Source organism: Monodon monoceros, unplaced genomic scaffold, assembly GCF_005190385.1.
Source record: "Monodon monoceros isolate NGI ecotype Baffin Bay Population unplaced genomic scaffold, NGI_Narwhal_1 Super_Scaffold_21, whole genome shotgun sequence".
In the NCBI taxonomy this organism is placed as follows: domain Eukaryota; kingdom Metazoa; phylum Chordata; class Mammalia; order Artiodactyla; family Monodontidae; genus Monodon; species Monodon monoceros.
The window spans coordinates 124747299-124767900 of record NW_021703778.1 but is presented as its reverse complement, the minus strand read 5'-3'; the positions used below and the strand labels follow the sequence as shown (position 1 = coordinate 124767900).

At 34.0% G+C, this 20602-nt stretch overlaps 1 protein-coding gene across 1 annotated transcript in view; it reads left to right on the top strand.

The window, feature by feature from the left end:
* Nucleotides 1-20602, top strand: part of MAP4K5 (mitogen-activated protein kinase kinase kinase kinase 5) — a 141301-nt gene that overhangs the window by 56331 nt on the left and 64368 nt on the right. The window contains exons 4-11 of the mRNA XM_029238437.1: nt 4061-4151; nt 4612-4676; nt 7597-7652; nt 12376-12423; nt 12839-12881; nt 13660-13732; nt 17186-17317; nt 19241-19303. Coding sequence (XP_029094270.1) covers nt 4061-4151; nt 4612-4676; nt 7597-7652; nt 12376-12423; nt 12839-12881; nt 13660-13732; nt 17186-17317; nt 19241-19303 — 571 coding nt within the window. The remainder of the gene's footprint in view (nt 1-4060; nt 4152-4611; nt 4677-7596; nt 7653-12375; nt 12424-12838; nt 12882-13659; nt 13733-17185; nt 17318-19240; nt 19304-20602) is intronic.

Here is a 20602-nt window from a genome sequence, read left to right as displayed (position 1 = left end):
CTTCCCTATGGATCACCTTTCTGGCTGAAGGGGGACACTTGTTTTTTTCCTAGGACTATCAGGTTGAGTTCCCTAACACACAACTGCCCTTATCAGAGAAGAAGGGCAAAAACACCCACACATTCTGTCTCTGGTGGATTTTTCCCTTCCTATATAATAAGGACATACTCGTCAGCCAGGTTTTTAGTAGGACATTTCTAGGAACCTTAGCCACAGTCATTCATGGACTCTTATTCTAATATTCTACTTTTAATGTGATTCTCCTGTAACTAACAACTGACTCAGTTTTCCATGCTTCAGGTTTTTAAGACACCAAATGTGATTGGCTCATCCCATTTTTTAACATCACTTGTCCCACATCAGTGCGTTCAGCAAGTAGAAAACCACAAGGCATACACAGTAGGTCTTGCTGCATGGAGGTGGATTCTCTTAGGAGGGCTGTGGTCAGGCTGGCAGTGGTTAGTCCTTTAGAAAAAAGTGCCATCAGCACAAGTAGGAAAGTCCAAAGAGAAAATTGGTGTCTGAGAGAAGATGTGGAACCCTCAGGCGTATTAAATTCAAGGTGTTAGCAAGGCATTCAGGTGAAAATAACAGGTACATAGTCAAAACTGCAGATATGGGGCTCTGTTCCTCAACTACTCTAGTTGACTGCTGGGGTATGAAGAATGAAACTTCTCTTTTTTGAGAAAATAGCTTCTCAAAACCCATTTATGCATGAACAACAGAGCTGGAACCTACAGGCCTGAGGCCTCTGAACTTAGTGGATTGTATGCTGTATCTCAGTGAAAGGCAACAGTGATCTGGTATCACCCAATCAGAAGAATGAAATAAATCCAAATTTCAGGTAGTTTTGATGAGGCTGATGTAAGCCATCAAAGAATAGCTATATCTGTGATAAATAACTATTTAGCTTACTTGCCTTTCAGGATGAACTACAAAATATTATCTTTACGTAAAACTGCTTCATGGTACAATTTCGGTTCATAGAAGATTCTGCCCACTTTGCATTGAAGCTTAAGACAATACTGTGAAATAGATATTTGAATAACATACTCAAAACTGAAGTTTATTCACTAAGTTACATACATTAAAGAAGGCACAGTCCCCAAACATCTGAGTTATTAATGACCTGTTCTTGTGAATTCTAGCTTCTAGCTACAGTCATAAAAAGCTGTCACTCAGTCTCACCAAGACCGTGTCTTTCCTGGCAGAAACCTCACACAGCTACTACTGGGAGCACAGTTGTGGTGTGGAACTCAGCTGATTTTCCTGAAGAATTAGTGTCTGTTACTCGTAGTTTTAATTCAGCCATATTATTGACTTTTACAGGTCAGTTTAAGAATTTAGACATCATGAAGAAGTTAGGCACCATTTGTGAAGTTACTCCTGTGAGAAAATATATTCTAAATCCTAGACTTAACTGAAGAATTGTTCAGCACAGCTCAGATATAAGACTTCTGTGCACATTTAAAAGTGATTAGGTAGGGAATTCCCTGGCAGTCCAGTGGTTAGGACTATGTGCTTCCATTGCAGGGGGCACAGGTTGTTTTTTTGTTTTTTTTAAAAATTAATTAATTTATTTTTGGCTGCGTTGGGCCTTCGTTGCTGCAAGCTTTTTACTGTAATCTTCAGGAGTTATCCCGTACTTCTGCCTCAGTTGATAATGGGGAACATGAAATTATCATCTATTCTGGATTATCTTCGTTGATCCCCTTCTACTGGCAAATTATTTTTTAATTATTTTTGGCTGCATTGGATCTTCGTTGCTGCATGCGGGCTTTCTCTAGTTGCGGCGAGTGCAGGCGACTCGTCATTGCGGTGCGCGGGCGTCTCATTGTGGTGGCTTCTTATTTGTTGCGATTGCGGGCTCTAGGCGTGTGGGCTCAGTATTTGTGGCATGAGGGCTCAGTAGTTGTGGCTCACGGGCTCTAGAGCACAGGCTCAGTAGTTGTGGCACACAGGCTTAGTTGCTCCGTGGCAAGTGGGATCTTCCCAGACCAGGGCTCGAACCCCTGTCCCCTGCATTGACAGGTGGATTCTTAACCACTGTGCCACCAGGGAAGTCCCTATTGGCAGATTATTAAGAAATTATTTTCTTCCTCACTTTTTAGGAACTCTATTTGGTGCTTGCTGAAATAAAATGTTGCCACTGTGCACTTAGGTTTAAGGCATATGTAACCATTCATGTAATATAGGTTTTCCCATTTTTACAAATAAAAGCTAAATTTTCTTTAAAGATTTTTACTCAGATTTTTATTGTTAGAAAATTGTACCGTTATTTGATTTATCTAGTTCTTTAAAATTGGTAACACTAAATTATTTAACTGAATTATCAATTAATGTTAACTTGAAGGGACTGTTGAAAAGAGTGCCATAATGATTATAAATAAATTTGGTGTATCATACTTAAATTAAATATATGTATAAACCACATCATTAATGACTGGTTTTTTTAAAAGGTATTTTATGGCATAGAAAAATATTTAAAGCTTTGTTTTAGCTCTGAATTGAAAGTTGTAATATAAGGGGAAAATATCTCTGATTTGTGTGAGAATTTTATTTGTTTATCTAAGGCCTAATTTCTAAGTTTTTCCTTCTTGGCCTTGTATGTTATTCTAAGATGACTTTAAGTTAGAGCTAGAGCTTATCTGGACACCACTGGTTTTAAACGTGATGTTGTTTTACAAAAGACCATTACAAAACACTATCTAATAAAAAATATCTTATGGTGATGTCCTAAAAAGGAACACTTTTGTTTGTATCTTTCTTGCCTCCAACATATAATAATATTGCGGTTGCATTTATTCTGTGTCAAATATTGTATTAAATGCACTACATACTCTTTCTCACAGCGTTCCCAACGGAGGGACTTGCATAAACAGAAGCTTAGGGGCATGAGAATCTATTACAAAAATGGCCAGCTGGGCTTCCCTGGTGGCGCAGTGGTTGAGAGTCCACCTGCCGATGCAGGGGACACGAGTTTGTGCCCCGGTCCGGGAGGATCCCACATGCCGCGGAGCGGCTGGGCCCGTGAGCCATGGCCGCTGAGCCTGCGCGTCCGGAGCCTGTGCTCCGCGGCGGGAGAGGGCACAACAGTGAGAGGCCCGCGTACCACAAAAAAAAAAAAAAAAATTGGCCAGCAGCTGGTATTACCAAAATGTGGGGAATGTTTCTGGAAAGTGGTAGATAAGAAAGCCAAACAGGTGGAATGAATTCAGATGATACTTTAATGGATTCAGCTGTGATTCAGAAGAGTTAGATTGCCCAAGGTTACATTGCCAGTGAATGACTGAATCGGCACTTGAATCCAGGTATGTCTAACCCAGACCTCGAGCTCTTCTTCATTATATTGCATTTACATAATACAAATGCAATCATTTTATCAACTTCTAAACTCCTTTTACTGGAGTAAAACACTCTTTCTATGTAAAATGAAGTTCGGTGATGACAATGTCATTCTAGGCAGTATTCCCATATTAACCATAAAATTCCCATAAATAACGAATATTTTATTTGAATATAACTTTTTCTAGTTAAACAATGCAATAGGTTTTTGGTAGACAATTGGAAAATACAACTCAAAAAAGAAGAAAGCAAAGTTACTTTAAATTTTAATACCCAGACATAAACATTGTGTATGTTTTTGAGACATTTTTTTCTGTATACATATGTACTTATATAATATATATGTAATATCCCTTCTTCACTTAATATATCATGAACATGTTTTCATATCAAAACATGTTTTAACTGTGTTGTAATATCTATGACTGTACCATAAGTTATTTTACCATGCTTTCATTATTAAGTAACACTGTAGAGAATATCATCTTTGCATATCTCAAGAAAATAAATTTTGAAGTGAAATTATGAGTTCTAGGATTTTATACATTTTTAAGGCTTCTGGCTTTATAGAAAGAATGTACCAGTGTACATTCCCATTAAAGTATTAAGAATGTCTAATTCCTCATCTCTGATACTTACTGTAAAGTTTTCCTTCTTATAGATAGAGACACAAAATGTAACGTGGTGACCAAGTTATTATCATTTTGTTTTTCAGGAGATGATTTTTCTTTGATTCAACAAGAGATATTTATGGTTAAAGAATGTAAGCATTGCAACATTGTTGCCTACTTCGGGAGCTATCTCAGGTAAAAAACACAAAAGCATCTACTCTGTCTTTGTATTTCATATTTCTTTGCTCACACACCCCCTCCCTTTCATGTAAGTGCTACTTTGTATATAAATTTTAAAAATTATTTGTCTGAAGTTCTAAAATTTCTCAGGTCTTCTTATTGTCTACTCTTTTATATTAATAATGACAGTTTCATTTATGCATTTATACCTTATCTGGCAACCTTAATGAAATACTATGAATGATTACAAGTAAGTGTTCTAGCTTATAAAATTGAGCACATTCTAAACCATTTAAGGTGGGAACAAAGCTGAAATTAATATGCTTTTCTATCCTGAAGGGCAATTTCCTGTTGCAGTCTATCCTAAACCTGCAATGTATCCTAAACCTTTGTGTGCTAAAGAGTGACAGCCTTCAAAATATGTCAGTTGTTGAGAATTACTAACTAATATAATTTTCTTTCTCTTTCATGTTAGTCGGGAAAAACTATGGATTTGTATGGAATACTGTGGTGGCGGATCACTTCAAGATATTTACCATGGTACTGTTAATTTGACTCCACATTTTAAAACTTTGACTTTAATGACTGTTATTTAACATTTCTAGTTAACAAGGGATACTAACAGGTAGATTTACTGTTCTTCCGTCCTGCTCCTGGAGTATTGCGTAAAAGAAACCTATATTTTATATTTTGTTGGTTATTCAGTTAAATTGCTGGAGCCTGAACTGAGAAATCGGAGAGTACTTGAACAATCCAGATTTAACTTTTCAGACGTAGTCTCTAGGAAGTCTTATGTAGTCTCTAGGGAAGTATTTTATCTACAAACAAAGCTGCCTAAACTTCCTTGTAAATTAGAATTGAAATGTAAAGGGTGACTCTCACATAAAGCAAATTACATGTCTATCTTAATAATAACTTAAGCTGCTAACTAGGAAAACAGTTTAGTTGTTGCTATAATATTTTTGTATTAAAAATATATAAGAATTTGGAGTATTTTATTTAGCATTATGTTAATTTAGACAACTTTCTGAATTGAACTTTCCCTTATAATACTATATTAGAATGACTATTCTCTTTTATTTTACCCCTGTTGTTGATTTTTAAAAATTATTGGTAGAAAACAGCTCTGTGCCACTTGGTTTAAAATTCTTTTCTGTGGGACTTCCCTGGTAGTCCAGTGAGTAAGACTCCATGCTCCCAGTGCAGGGGGCCCGGGTTCGATCCCTGGTTGTGGAACTAGATCCCGTATGCATGCCGAGACTAAGGAGCCCACAAGCCGCAACTAAGAAGTCCACATGCCGCAACTAAAACAAACAAAAGATCTCGCATGCTGCAGCTAAAGATAACACGTGCCACAACTGAGACCTGATGCAGCCTAAATAAATAAATAAATATTAAAAAATAAAATTATTTTCTATGATTTTATGAAGACTTATGATCTTTTATATGAAGAATTTTTATCTAATATCAATATTTATAATTTTTATCCACACTTTCACAGAATGAGAACTCAAGGATATGGATTAATAAAACTATGCAGTGGGCATTTTTTATTTTTTACTACTTACCCTTTTAAATTGAAAGAATTATTTTGAGACATTAATTTTATTTCTTTAAGAAATTTCTGCTTTCCATTATTAAACCTGCTATTTATTGAATTAAATTGAATCTAAAAAGTATTCATCCCTGTAAATATACTAGATAGCATAGTAATCAAGAATAACTACACCTATAATAACTGTTAATAAAGTGGTTTCAAAACCCTTCTATTACTCCTATTTTATCAAGTTACTGTGAATCAAAATTTTATGTTCCTGAGTAGGTGTAAGGAACCAGTGATTAAAATATGTAGTAAAATATTTTCGTAAGTAAAGATTACATGTAAGTGTATCTGATTTTGATTTCACTGTCAGCAAATACCACCCCGGATTTCAAATAATCTTTCATGATATTGGAAGGCATATTTCAAAAGCCCCTAGTTGGGTACTTGCAGAAGGATTTTATATTTCATAGGGAGAGATTTGGTTTTCAGAAGTGACCTAATTGCTTTTTGGATACTTAGGTAAGGTATTGGATCAAGCTCCTTGTTTCGATAGATATAGTAAAGAATTATGCTAAGGAAATGATATCTTGACTTTTAAAAAAATAAATGATGCCTTTTAGTATATTTCAACAGTCGATCCCTTTATGGTCCTCTAACTTGTGTATGTAACTGTAATTAATTATATATGTTTTTCTCATTTGGGGGCTTTATTCTTTAAAATATTGTTCAGGATTGAGATCATGTCCATTGCTTTGCATAGAACATCCTGTGATGTCCAGTACTGTGCTTTGCACATTATGGGTGCTTAATATTTTCACTGTCCAAAGTTGTTATGGAACAGATCTTCCTTTTTTTTTTTTTAACATCTTTACTGGAGTATAATTGCTTTACAAAGTTGTGTTAGTTTCTGCTGTATAACAAAGTGAATCAGCTATATGTATACACATATCCCCATATCTCCTCCCTCTTGTGTCTCCCTCCCACCTTCCCTATCCCACCCCTCTAGGTGGTCACAAAGCACCGAGCTGACCTCCCTGTGCTATGCGGCTGCTTCCCACTAGCTATCTATTTCACATTTGGTAGTGTATGTATGTCCATGCCACTCTCTCACTTCGTCCCAGCATACCCTTCCCCCTCCCTGTGTCCTCAAGTCTATTCTCTACGTCTGCCTCTTTATTCCTGTCCTGCTCCTAGGTTCTTCAGAACCATTTTTTTTTTGATTCCATATATATGTGTTAGCATACGATATTTGTTTTTCTCTTTCTGACTTCACTCTGTATTACAGTCTCTAGGTCCATCCACATCACTACAGATAACTCAATTTCGTTTCGTTCTATGGCTGAGTAATATTCCATTGTATATATGTGCCACATCTTCTTTATCCATTCAGCTGTCGCTGGACACATAGGTTGCTTCCATGTCCTGGCTATTGTAAATAGAGCTGCAATGAACATTGTGGTACAGGACTCTTATTGAATTATGGTTTTCTCAGGGTATATGCCCAGTAGTGGGATTTCTGGGTTGTATGGTAGTTCTATTTTTAGTTTTCTGAGGAACCTCCATACTGTTCTCCATAGTGGCTCTATGAATTTACGTTCCCACAAACAGTGCAAGAGGGTTCCCTTTTCTCCACACCCTCTCCAGCATTTATTGTTTGTAGATTTTTTGATGATGGCCATTCTGACTGGTGTGAGGTGATACCTCATTGTAGTTTTAAATCTTCCATTTTTAAAGTACATTTAAAAATTTTCAACTTTACTTTTTTTTTGTTTCCTGATTATAAGAATAATATATGCTCATGAGGAGAAGTCACCCAATGATTTATACAGAAGTTTTATAATTGTTTCTCATTTTTAAAATGTTTTTAATCTGTTGTATTCAAATGTGTAACGATGTGGTCTCTTTTTTTCTTTCTAGTTACAGGACCATTATCAGAATTGCAAATAGCCTATGTATGCAGAGAAACTTTACAGGTACTATGTTTGCTTATGTAGATAGAAATGCAGTTCTAGTTTCACAGTTGAAAACAATAAAATGGTGATCTGTCCAAAAGAAAAAGAGTAAACCAAATTTTTCTGTTAACCTCTGGTAATTCTGTAAGCCTAGTTATTTATTTTGTGAATGAGTCTCAGAAATTCATTTAAGTTGATGCTGGTATACACAATGGTGACGTTTGGTGTTCTGCTTTGTAGTGCTTAGCCCTCAATTGCTGCAAAGCTGAGGAAAGCCATAGGTGTGAATTGTTTTTCATGAATGAATCACCAGACCTCTCAATTATAACACCTTGTCTAAGCTTTCCCTTCAAGTTTTATGGCAGTAAAAGGAATCCTTTTGCAAAAGACATGTGTTCTTTTACCATTTCTCCCAAAATGAGAGTAAAGTTGCATAACAATAACCCAGAATGTTATCTGGAAATCTTTGTTCTGTGTAATATTAATAAGTGCTGTCGTTATCAGAATCCTTTTTAGAAGCTTCTAAACATTGTATTAAGTTGAGATTTCTTTACTTCCTTATTTCACATCCTGTGAGAGCTTTTAGTATGTTAGAGTAGGTTATGAATCTTCAGTAGGTATATAGAGTATGCAGCATTTCTTCCAATTTATTTTGTTAGTTCCTTGAAAGATTAGTGATTGAAAAAATTAGCAGTTAATAATTTTGTTCATATACTTTAAGGCATTTAATTTAGGAAGCAAGATTAAGTAGTAGGGACTGTGTTTTTTATTTTGGCAATTCACAACTGATACTTGTTAATTGATGCTTCTATCTCTGCATTTCCTAGATTGTGTAATTTGTTTAGAAGTGAAATTGATGTTCTATATGTTATTCTTCCATATTTTAGAAATTGGGAATTTGACCTGATTTAAGGGAAAGTTCTAGTCTTTTCCAAGAGTTGATTTCCACATGCTTTAAAATTTTATTGTTAGATATATGAAAGTAAACATATATATAAATAATTTATATTTCTGTAATATTTACATAACAAAGAAATCTGCTTTTTTTATATCCATATAAAATAGAAACCTAATCATGCACTCAGAGCAGAAAATTGTTGACAGATTAGTGTTCTTTATGTTTTAATTTCCAAAGATAACTGCCTCTTTAAGTAATGGACAGAGTACTGGATGGAGGTAGAAAACAAAACAAAAACTTGTGTTTGCAGTCTGGCCCTGGTATATGACCATGATCTCTCATCTATGGTTGTAGTTCCCCAAGTATAAAATGAGGCTCTAGAAGGGATGACCTCCAAGATATTAGTTCCAATTTAAAAATTCTCTTATGCTGACAAAGTTCCACATCTAATGTCTGTCAACCGGTGAATGGATAAAGAGGCATGGTTTATAAAGACAGTGGAGTATTATTCAGCCACAAAAAAAGAAATCCTGTCATTTGTTACAACACAGATGAACCTGGAGGACATTATGCTAAGTGAAATGAGCCAGGCACAGAAAAACAAATATTTGTATGTAGAATCTCAGTTATATGTAGAATCTAAAAAAGTTGAACTCACAGAACAAAATCCTCAACTTCCAACTTAAGAAACTAGAAAAAGGTGATCAAATTAAAGCCAAAGTAAGCAGAGGACTGAAATAATAAAGATCACAGTGGAAATCCGTGAAATAGAAAGCAGAATAATACGAGAAAGATCAACGAAACCAAAATCTCATTCTTTCAGAAAATCAATAAAATTGATAAACCAGATTATCAGGAAAAATAAGAAGAGAAGATGCAAGGTACCAATATTTGGAATGAATGGAGGGACATTATGACAGAATCTACAAATATTAAAAGGATGACAAGGATATTCAGTAGCCAAGGAATATTATGAACAACATTATAGCAAAAAAGCCTGCAGTTTAGATGAAATGGAAATAGTGTCCTTGAAAGGCACAAACTATCGTAGCTCAATTAGAAATCATCTGGATAGTCCTCTATCTATTCCCACAAAGAACAGTCCAAGCCAGATGATGTCATGGATAAATTCTACCAAACATTTAAGGAAGAAATAATGCCAATTCAACACAAACTCTTCTAGAAAATTGAAGAGTAGAGAATACCTCCCAGATCATCTTATGGGTCAGCATTGATCTGAAACCAAAATCAGACTTTACAAAAGAACAAAACTGTGAACTAATATCCTTCATGAACGTTTAATAGGTACAAAAATTGAAAAGGAAAATAAAAGGTTAGCAAAGGTAGTCCAACAATATATAAAAAGGTAATACATCATAAACAAGTGAGGTTTATCCTAGAAGGCAGTGTTGATTTAACATTCAAAAATCATTTCAAGTAATTGATTATATTAGCAAACAAAAAGAGAAGCAAAACCATGTGATCATCTGAATAGACATACAGAAACGCATTTAGCTAAATCCAAGATTTATTTCTCTTAAAAATTCTTAGCATACTGAGAAAAGAAAGGAACTAATTCAGCCTGCTAAAGAGCACCTGTGGCAAACTTATGACTAAATCATATTTAATGGTAAAAGACTAGCTTCTTTCCCACAAAGGTCAATCAAACAAAGCAAAGATGTCTGCTTTCACTGCTTCTTTTTAACATAGTACTAGGAGGTTTAGCCAGGACAAAAAGCAAAAGCAATGAAATAAAAGGCATCTAGACTAGAAAGTAAGAATTAAAACTGTCTTTATTCACAGACCACATAACCATCTTTGTAGAAAATGGAATAGAATCTACAAAGTATCTACTAAAACTAGTGAGTGAGACTAGGAAGTTTGCAAGATTCAAGATCAATATACAAAATCAATTGGATTTCCATACACTAGCAACAATCAGAAATTAAAATAAAAAATACAATTTATAATAACAAAAATATGACATTCTTAGGGATATATATGACAAAGATGCATGAATACCTATATACTAAAAACTATAAAACTGCTTAGAGAAATTAAAGAAGACCTAAGTAAACTGAGAGCTTTGCTATCTGTAGTATTCCTATATTCATGGATCAGAAAGTTCAGTAAAGATATCAGTTCTCTGCAAATTGATGTATAGATTCAATGCAGTTCCAGTCAAAATCAAAGGAAGCTTTTTTTTTTTCCCTCTAGAAATTGACAAGCTGATTCTAAAATTCCTACAGAAACCCAAAGGAACTGGAATAGTCAAACAATTGTGAAAAAGAACAAAAAAATTTGAGGGCCAACAGGAGCAATTTCAAGACTTATAAAACTACACTAACAAAGCATAGTAGTAAGCATTGGCATAAGGGTAGATAAGTAGTTCAGTGGAACAGAATAGAAAGACCAGAAGTAATTCCATGCATATATGGCTACTGATTTTTGACAAAGGAGAAAGGATACATTTTTCAATAAATGGTTCTGGAATAATTGAACTTATTATTATAACTTCAGACACGTTAACTTTGAACCATATACAGACACATGAACTTTGAACCACGTTTCATACCATGTGTAAAAATTAACTCGATACTAATCACTTAGATCTAAATATAAAACCTCAAACTAGAACTTCTAGAAGAAAACAGAGAAAATTTTGCAATCTTGAGTTAATAAAAGCCTTTTCGGACGTAACATAAAAAGCATGATCCATAAAAGAAAAACTTGGCAAATTTGACTTTGTCAAAATTTAAAACTTCTGCTTTTCAAGACACACTGTTAAGAGAATAAAAAGACAAGCTACAGGCCAGAGGAAGATATTTGCACAGTATAAATCTGATTAAGGACTTGTATCCAGAGTATATAAAGTACTCTCAAAACTCAATAATAGGAAAACAACCACCAAATAAACAAATGGACAAAAGATTTAAACAGATGCTTCATCAAAGAAGCTGTATGGATGGCAAATAAGGACATGGAAAAGATGCTCAATATCATTAGTTATTAGAAAAGTGTGAATTAAAACTACAGTGAGATACTACTACACACCAGTTAGAATGGCTAAAATTAAAAAGACTGACCTTTGGAGGGCTGGTGAGAATGTGGATTAACTGGAACTCTCGTACACTGCTAGGTTCAGTGTAAAACGGTACAGCTGCTTTGGAAGACAGTTTGGCAGTTGCCTAAAAGTTTAAACTTGTACCACCATCTGATCCAGCCATTATACTCCTAGGTATTTACCTAAGAGGGAAAAATCATACAAATACTTGACATAAATCTTCAAAGCAGGTTTATATATAATAGCCAAAAGCTGGAAACAACCCAGCAACCCAAATGTCTATCAACAGGTGAATAAATAAACAAATTCTGTAATATCTGTACAGTGGAATGCTACTCAGTGATAAGAAGGAATGAAATATTGATAACACATTAACAGGGAATGTCAGATTAATTATTGTGAATGAAAGAAGCCAGATAAAAAAGAATATACTGTATGATTTCCATTTACATAAAACTCTAGAAAATTTTGGAAGTATTTATAGCAACAAAGTATATCAGTGTTTATGTGTGGGAGGAACTTTTGGGAGTGATGAATATGTTAATTATCTTGATTGTGGTGACGGGTGTTATAGTAAAATATTTCTGATTTTTATCAGAAAATGAATTCAGAAGTCTTAAAATACAGTAAACATTGATTAATAAGAAGAAACACATCTAGGTTTTTTTCCCCTCGAATAAAGGACATTCTAGTTTTTCTTATTCAATAAGATCTTTAAGTAGAAATTTAGATGTGAAGTTTGTAGTTTTGCTAATGCATACTTTTTTTTTTTTTAACTTCAGGGTCTTGCCTATTTGCATACTAAAGGCAAAATGCATAGAGATATCAAGGTAAGTTTATTTAACTCAATTTAAACTCAGTATGTTTAAGACTCAAAGGCATAGAGAACAGACCTGTGGTTGCCTAGGGGGAGGGGGGTGGGGGAGGGGAGGACTGAGAGTTTGGGATTAGCAGGTGCAAACTATTGTATATAGGATGGATAAACAAAGTACTACTGTATAGCACAGGGAACTATATTCAATATCCTAAGATAAGCCATAATGGAAAAGAATATTTAAAAAAAGAATGTCTCTGTGTGTAACTGTGTCACTCTGCTGTACAGCAGGGATTAGCACAACACTGTAAATCAACTACACTTCAATAAAAGAATAATAATAAAAAATAAATTCAATATGTTTAAATTGATAATTTTATTGAAAGGAATTTTATGATGCTAATTTAATGGTATTTGTATTTTTGTTTTAGGGTGCAAATATTTTATTGACAGATCATGGTGATGTAAAATTAGGTATGTTATTTCAAATTCCTAAAATTTTTTTTCAAAAAATTTTAGTATAATTTTAAATGAGAATAACATTATACAAATTTAATATTCACATGAAGAGCCACAATAATGTTCATCTTTTGACCCAGTAATTTTACTTTATTCAGTTTAAGGAAGTTAATCCTAAAGATAAAAAATCCATATTTGCTAAAGTATTAATCATAACATTATTTATAATAGGGAAAAAATGGAAACATAGGTCTAGCAGTAGAAAAACTTTTAAACTGTGTTAAATCAACTTATGGAACATTATTCAGTCATCAAAATTAATAGTTAAGAAGAATAAGAGTAAAATCCCCTAATGTGTTAAATGACAAAAATGAACTATGCGAGTCTTTAGTTTTTTATAACCAGTTTAACAGCAATAAAAGAAGTTTATACATAGAAAAAGGAACTTTTAAAAATAGCACCAAAATTCTAACCTGGTTGTGTTAGAATAAAAGCAATCCAGGTGGATTTTTTTTTTTCCAACTTAACTTAAGGTACTTGTAATGGAAATATTTTTATTGTCTGTGTTCTTAATAAAGTATGTTTTCATTCTAATAAAGTACCAATAAGTTATTTTCTTTTAATGATTATGTTTTGAACTAAGCAAGAAGAGATTTAGGTATTCAATATATATACATTTCTTTAGTATTACTCTCTGAATTATTAATAATGGCATCCCTGAGTGTAAAATATAGAAATGGTGGTGGTTTTATTGAAAACCAAAATTTTCTGTTTTGTTTTTTTTCCCCACCAGCTGACTTTGGTGTGGCTGCAAAAATAACAGCTACCATTGCCAAGAGAAAATCTTTCATTGGCACCCCTTATTGGTAAGATATTATTATAATTGAATTTTGTGCATTTTTATTTCTTCAAGGTTAGTGATCAGCATTGTTGCTTAGTAATAAAATTCATGCTTGACTGGAGTCTGGACACTTGCGTGCTCCTTGACACTATCATAGGTCTGATTGGGTTAGGGAATTTTGATACACATTTCCATTGTCCAGCTTTCCCTGTGTTAAAGTGCTAATAATTCCTACTGTCCCTCAGATGCTGTGTTGAGAGGACTCATAGGTAGGAGATTTTCAAAAGAAAAGTGTATTACAATCTTCTGTCATTTTATTACCCTTTCTTTGGTATTGCTTGTATTTTAATCTAGGACTTCACTTTCTTGTTAAAACTCATGCATCCTGCACTACCATTAGTCCTCAGCAGCCACTCTACTTCTAATGCATCCTACCAATTACTAACAAAATAATCTTTCTAAAACACTGCTTTCATTAATGAAGTTAGATAATTGAAATATAATAAAAAGCCTAGTAATAAATCTTAATGTGTAAAATACTGAGTATTATAAAAAGTGACATTTAAAGTTTGTGTGAAAGATTGGATTCTTTAATATACAGTGCTTGGATAATTTATTATTTGGAAAGAATTTTAGAGTAGCTCCATACTTCTTACCTAACGCCAAAATAAATTGTAGATGGAACCTCAAAGAGTTATTGATCAGGGATGATATTTATACTAGATTTGATGTGTTCAGTCTTTTTATCTCATTAGCCAATTTTTATATAAAGGTTTTTTGTGTGTTTTGGGGACTGCGTTGGGTCTTTTTTGCTGCGCGTGGGCTTTCTCTAGTTGTGGCAAGCGGGGGCTACTCTTCATTGCAGTGTGTGGGCTTCTCATTGCTGTGGCTTCTCTTGTTGCGGAGCACAGGCTCTAGGCACACGCGCTTCAGTAGTTGTAGCATGCACGCTCAGTAGTTGTGGCTTGTGGGCTCTAGAGCACAGGCTCAGTAGTTGTGGCGCACACACTCAGTTGCTTTGCGGCATGTGGGATCTTCCCGGACCAGGGCTCGCACCCGTGTCCCCTGCATTGGCAGGCGGACTCTTAACCACTGCGCCATCAGGGAAGCCCTATATAAAGTTTTAAAACTCACATTGCTAATACTTTTTCTTTAAAAATAAAATTCACAAGTTATACAATAAAAATCCTCACTTCGATTTTCAAAAGTTGTGTATGGGAATGGTTAAATATAAAGATGAAACCAAAAGAACTGTCAGTGACTGACTGCTTCAAGAGGTGAGTAAGCCTTTCTTGGCATAAAAGTATAAAACATTGCTAGATTTGTTTGATAGATTTAACTACATGAAAGGTTAAGGCTTCTGTATGTCTACCAGCTTAAACAAAAGTAAAAGGCAAGTAACAAATCAAGAAAGAAAATACGACAAATTAGGTTTTAATATCGTTAATATGTAAGTTCTTAACAATTCAATAAAAAGAATGTTTCTGCTAATTAGAAGCAGTTATTAAAATATATGAGATCTCAAAAAAATATATGAGATCTCATAAAATATGAAAATTGTTTCCCCCAGTGATGACCAAAACTGTACATTAAATAAACAATGATATTCTTTTCTATCAAATTAAAAAATATTTGGAATCATGGGTAATACCTATGACTATCACTAAATATTTGACAGTGAAAGTGGAAGCTAGTAGAACAGTTTTGAAGGATAATTTGGCAGTAATGTTTTTCAAAAACCTTAAACAATGTTTATGTTCTTTAGTCTCAATTCTGCTTGTTGTAATTTATCAGAGAGCCATAAATTGATACATGAAAAGCTTTATCACATTTCTTTAATAATGAAAAATTGAAAGTATGCATATGTAACAGGAATTATAAGGAAATTATGTACAGTCATTCAAGTCAATGGGATAAGTTGCTGGTATTAAAAATCATGTTGTAAAAGATGAATGGTCAGTGGATAGGCTCATGACTGTTGACAACAGTCCTGGTCAATTTGGCTCTCAGTTAGCCACCACTGATTCTAGTGGGCACAGGAGATGAAATCTGTATGTTTTCTCTGGATTCCAGCTCAACTTCCTTACTCTGTGAAACTTGCCTGTAATCATCTTGTTCCATGGTGATCATTTTCTTCTCTTTAATCCTATACCCATTATTATGTATGTAGTACTTGCATGTAGCATTTTTGGTATAGGTGTTTTATATCCTTAACCACACTTAAGTTGAGAGACATTGTGTTATATAAGTTTGTGTAACCTAAGTGCACATAAAAACAACTTCTACCTTGTTGATATTCAACATAAATAAAAAATAATTTAAAAATTATAAACATTCAAAAAATAAAAGAGTATTTCCCCTGAGCAATATCACCTATGCTTTTATAACTTCAGATGCCATCATTATACACCATTGACTCCCAAATAGGTAACTCGAATTCAGCTACTCAGTTGACCTTCAGTCTTATATATACTCAACAGTTGTTTGATAATAGCACTACTTCAGTATCCACAAGCATTTTATACTCAATCTCTTCAGTCAGCCCCTTTCATTCTATGCCCACTGCCACTGCCTTTGAAAAGTCCTTTATTTTTCCCTTGTGTTTTTCAGATAGTCTTCTAACTCATCTACCTGATTCTGGTTTCACCTCTTCTCACACTATCCTTCATGTTGCCATAATTTTATATCATAATTAAATCTTTCATTTTTTACAGTAAAGTCTAAACTTCCTTATATAATCATTCATTATCTAGCCTCTGTCTCTGAGGTTTATTTTCCAAATACGTTCTAGACCCTCTCAAACTGTGATGAATGACCTTGTTTTATTTTTTTTTCATTTTCTGTCCATCACAGACTAATACATTTATAAAATAATAAACTACTAAAAAAATGATCATTTATCTGGATGAGAATACCTGCTCTCAGTTTCTGCGCTTATCACAGACTGATAACAAGCTGTTTATGGCCCTATACCTGTCTGTAGATCGTATATTGAGTAGCACTGTCCTATCACCTTTCCAGGTGTTCTGTGCTCTCCTGTCCCCCTGCATTTGCACTTGTTTCCTCTGACTGAAATATCCAGGTTCCTCAAGCCCCCTTAGCTCCCTGCTAATTCATTCTATAAATCTCTCCTCCTTTGGGAGCTTTTCTCTGACCTTCACAGAGATTTAGGTGTTCTTTTTCTTTTCCCATGTTATAAAACAAGATTCACAAGACAGAAACTAAAGTAAGACAACACAGTTTTTCCTCAGAGCAACATTATTCAGAGAAGATTCAAGATTTTTAAATAATAAGTTTTAAAAGAGTGTGTGTATCTGTGTATATATGTGGTCTTATATTCTTTTCTAGTAAAGTTTCTTCTTTCCTAGTAAATGCCTCTCAGCCTCTTTCCCTCCAAGAAGTCTAGTGAATATAACAAAGAACAGATTTCATATCATTTTTTAAAAATAAAAATGTTATATTAATTGATTCCTTCTAGGATGGCCCCAGAAGTTGCAGCAGTAGAAAAGAATGGTGGCTACAACCAACTCTGTGATATCTGGGCAGTAGGAATAACAGCAATTGAACTTGGAGAACTTCAGCCACCTATGTTTGATCTTCATCCCATGAGGTGTTCTCAATATTTACAATTATGCAGTTACTAGTAAGGGCTTCAGGGAGAATGAAATACTCATAACTTGGGTATTCCAAGCTCATTTTAAAGTATGTTGAAATAGTGAAAGTGTTCTGAGGGACTTAGGGATAATCTCATCTAAAACCTGATCTCTCTTGTATTACTACTTCTAAGACAACATAGAGTGAATCATCTATACTGTCTGAAGCGTAAAAAAAATTTCCTTTAAAAATCATACTAGGATACAGCAGTTATCATTAAAAAAGTCTTTTTAAGTCTTTGTTTATTCGTCTGTTAATTAAAAATGGGCTTTTTTGTCCTAAGTGGATCTATAAACAGATGATAGAATGCAAATGAGGTTTTTTTCTATTCTCATTTGATTTTGTTTCTTTTTACTTTGTCTAGGGATAAGGAGCAGGTAGATGCTTAGTATAATCATTTATATTTTATAGTATATTATCTCAGAAAAAATATTTGAGAGACTGTGAAGGGGTTTTTAATATTTTGAAGGAAAAAATAAATTGGGCTAAAATTTAAACTTTTAATGTAAATAGTATAAAGTTAAAAAGAAAATCAACAAAATACAGTATTCTCCTAACATGTTAGACAGCAGATTACTATATATTACGTAGATAACTCATTCAAAGACTCTTAAGAGCAAAAGATAAATTGTTTATGAGCAAGTACCAGACACTAAAGAAACATGGAAAATTATTTAACCTTGCAAGTACCTAAAGATATATAAGTTAAACGATATCTGCTTTTAGCTGAAATGCTGTTAAGTACAGGCCTTTAGGGAAATAATTTAGATGTTATTTGTTATGGGCAATAAAAATGTTGCACTGATTCCACTATTGGGAAAGTTATACTTAGGAAATAATTCAAGAAAAGAAAAAGCTAAGAATTATTCACTTAGGGATTACAGGGAAAAATCTAAATGTCCATTCGTTGGTGAATTGTTAAGCAAATTATTTAGCAGTTAAGGGCAGCTAATATATATATATATATATATATATATATATATATATATATATAAAAACCACAGCAACATGGAAAATTGATTATTAGTGAAAAAAGCAGAACAGAATATTACCTATTATAATAAATCAGTAATTGGTTGATATTTAGATAAAGACTGAAAAGAAAAGCAGAACATTTTAAATAATGTCTTAAGGTGGGAGGAATTGGACTTTTTTTCTTTTAAGGTTTTCCTTTATACATGAATCATTTAATTTTTAAAAAGAGAAAATATCTTTGGTATTTTAAAAAAAAGATTAAGGAGTTTACTTGGAAATATGGGGTTTTGTAGGAAATACTGAAATAAAACTTCCTTCTTAAATCCTCCATCCATCTAGCCCTATAGTCCATTAAAAAAATTGGTCAAAGGTAAGTTCATCGAGAAGGAAAGTCCTCTTGTAGGTTGATTTCTGTATCATTCATAACAAGAGAATGTGGAAAATTATTGTCCAAAAGGGGACAGACTAGGAAGTGGGTATAATTTGCATATTCACCCAAAATAATTGTAGAGGCTAATCTTTGGTTAAACATACAACCTAATGTTAGAGTAGCATATCATCTCTGTGTGTTACAGAATGATACACAATTATATAGACTTGTGCTTAAGATATAACACTAGTTATATATGTAATGGTATGGTAATAAAAACCTTCTCAAACATTTGGTGCTTCACCGTGTGAATAAGAGCTTGTTGGAAACTTAAAGATCCTTTCTGTAACCAGGAGAAATTTTTCATAGGGTATCCAAAATATAAAATATTAATTTCCATATTCCATACCAGTTATCATGAGTACCTACATATGTAGTAATCTTGCATAAATTCATTATAGAATATGATTCTGATTATTAAATGTAATAATTAAAGTGTTTTGTATTGCTCTTTAACTGAAATTTTTATTCCAGGGCCCTCTTCTTAATGTCAAAAAGTAATTTTCAGCCTCCGAAACTAAAGGACAAAACAAAATGGTGAGTTATAGAATATATATAGATTTATAGCATTTTATGGCTGAAAGGGACAAAGGTTCAATTCCCTTATTTTATTTTATTTAATTTATTTATTTATTTATTTTTGCGGTACGCGGGCCTCCCACTGTTGTGGCCCCTCCCGCTGCGGAGCACAGGCTCCGGACGCGCAGGCTCAGCGGCCATGGCTCACGGGCCCAGCCCCTCCGCAGCATGTGGGATCTTCCCAGACCGGGGCACGAACCCGTGTCCCCTGCATTGGCAGGCGGACTCTCAACCACTGCACCACCAGGGAAGCCCTCCCTTATTTTAAAAGTGGTGAAACTGAAACCCAGAGGCATTAAACAGTTTCCCTGAAGTTACATATCTAATTTACTTGCAGAGCTATTGCAAGGATCTAGGTTTATTTTCTGGTCAGTGTTCTTTTATAATGTACTTCTCTCATAAAACTCTGAGCATTTTATTAGTTTTGGGCAGCTTGAATAGGAGGTGTGGTGAGGAAATGATTTGAAATGAATATATTAAGATTTTGGAGATTCATATTTTGCCCTGTATTCCTTTACTCCCATTAATTACATGTTGACTTCCATGAGAAGTAATAGGAGAAGGTTTCCCAGATACAGTGACATTTAAGATCAATCCCTACTGGCTTTTCTCTACTTCTTTCCCTAACATTCAAAAGGTTATTACTTATTTGCATCCTAATCTTTTGTTTCTCGTACAAAGTAAAGCAGTTTGCCTATTATAGTCCGTAAAAGACGTCTTCAATTAAATGGGAAAAACTGAAAATTGTTTTTCTGGTAATGTCTTTCCATACATTTAATAAAAGAAACCATGGAAAGAGAAGTTTCCAAATTCTTAAATTCAGTAATTCTTCATCTAGATTACATGGATCTCTTGGGAGATCTTGGGAAATACATGAGCCCCCAGAATTCTTTATGTGTATTCATTTTTTCTGGGGAGACAGTCCATATCTTATTACCGATTCTAAGAGGCCTGTCCCCAGGACAAGTTCTAAACCACTTTTTTATGTTTATTAGCCTGTCTGTATGTACATAGTATTATTTAGGAGCCAGACCATTCTGGGGATAATGCCAGGAATGAAAGGCAAATCACACTGTAGAAGTAAAGGAGTTTATATCCTTCTGTTAGCTGTATTCCTTTGTATTGACGTGGGTTTCTTCCTATTCGTTATTAGCCTAAGTTCCTAAACAACTGGAACTGGAGGACTTTGTGGCAGGAATGACTGAATATTCATTCAGGAATGAATGACTGTTAGCTAAAACAGCTGCGTTCGTAGTC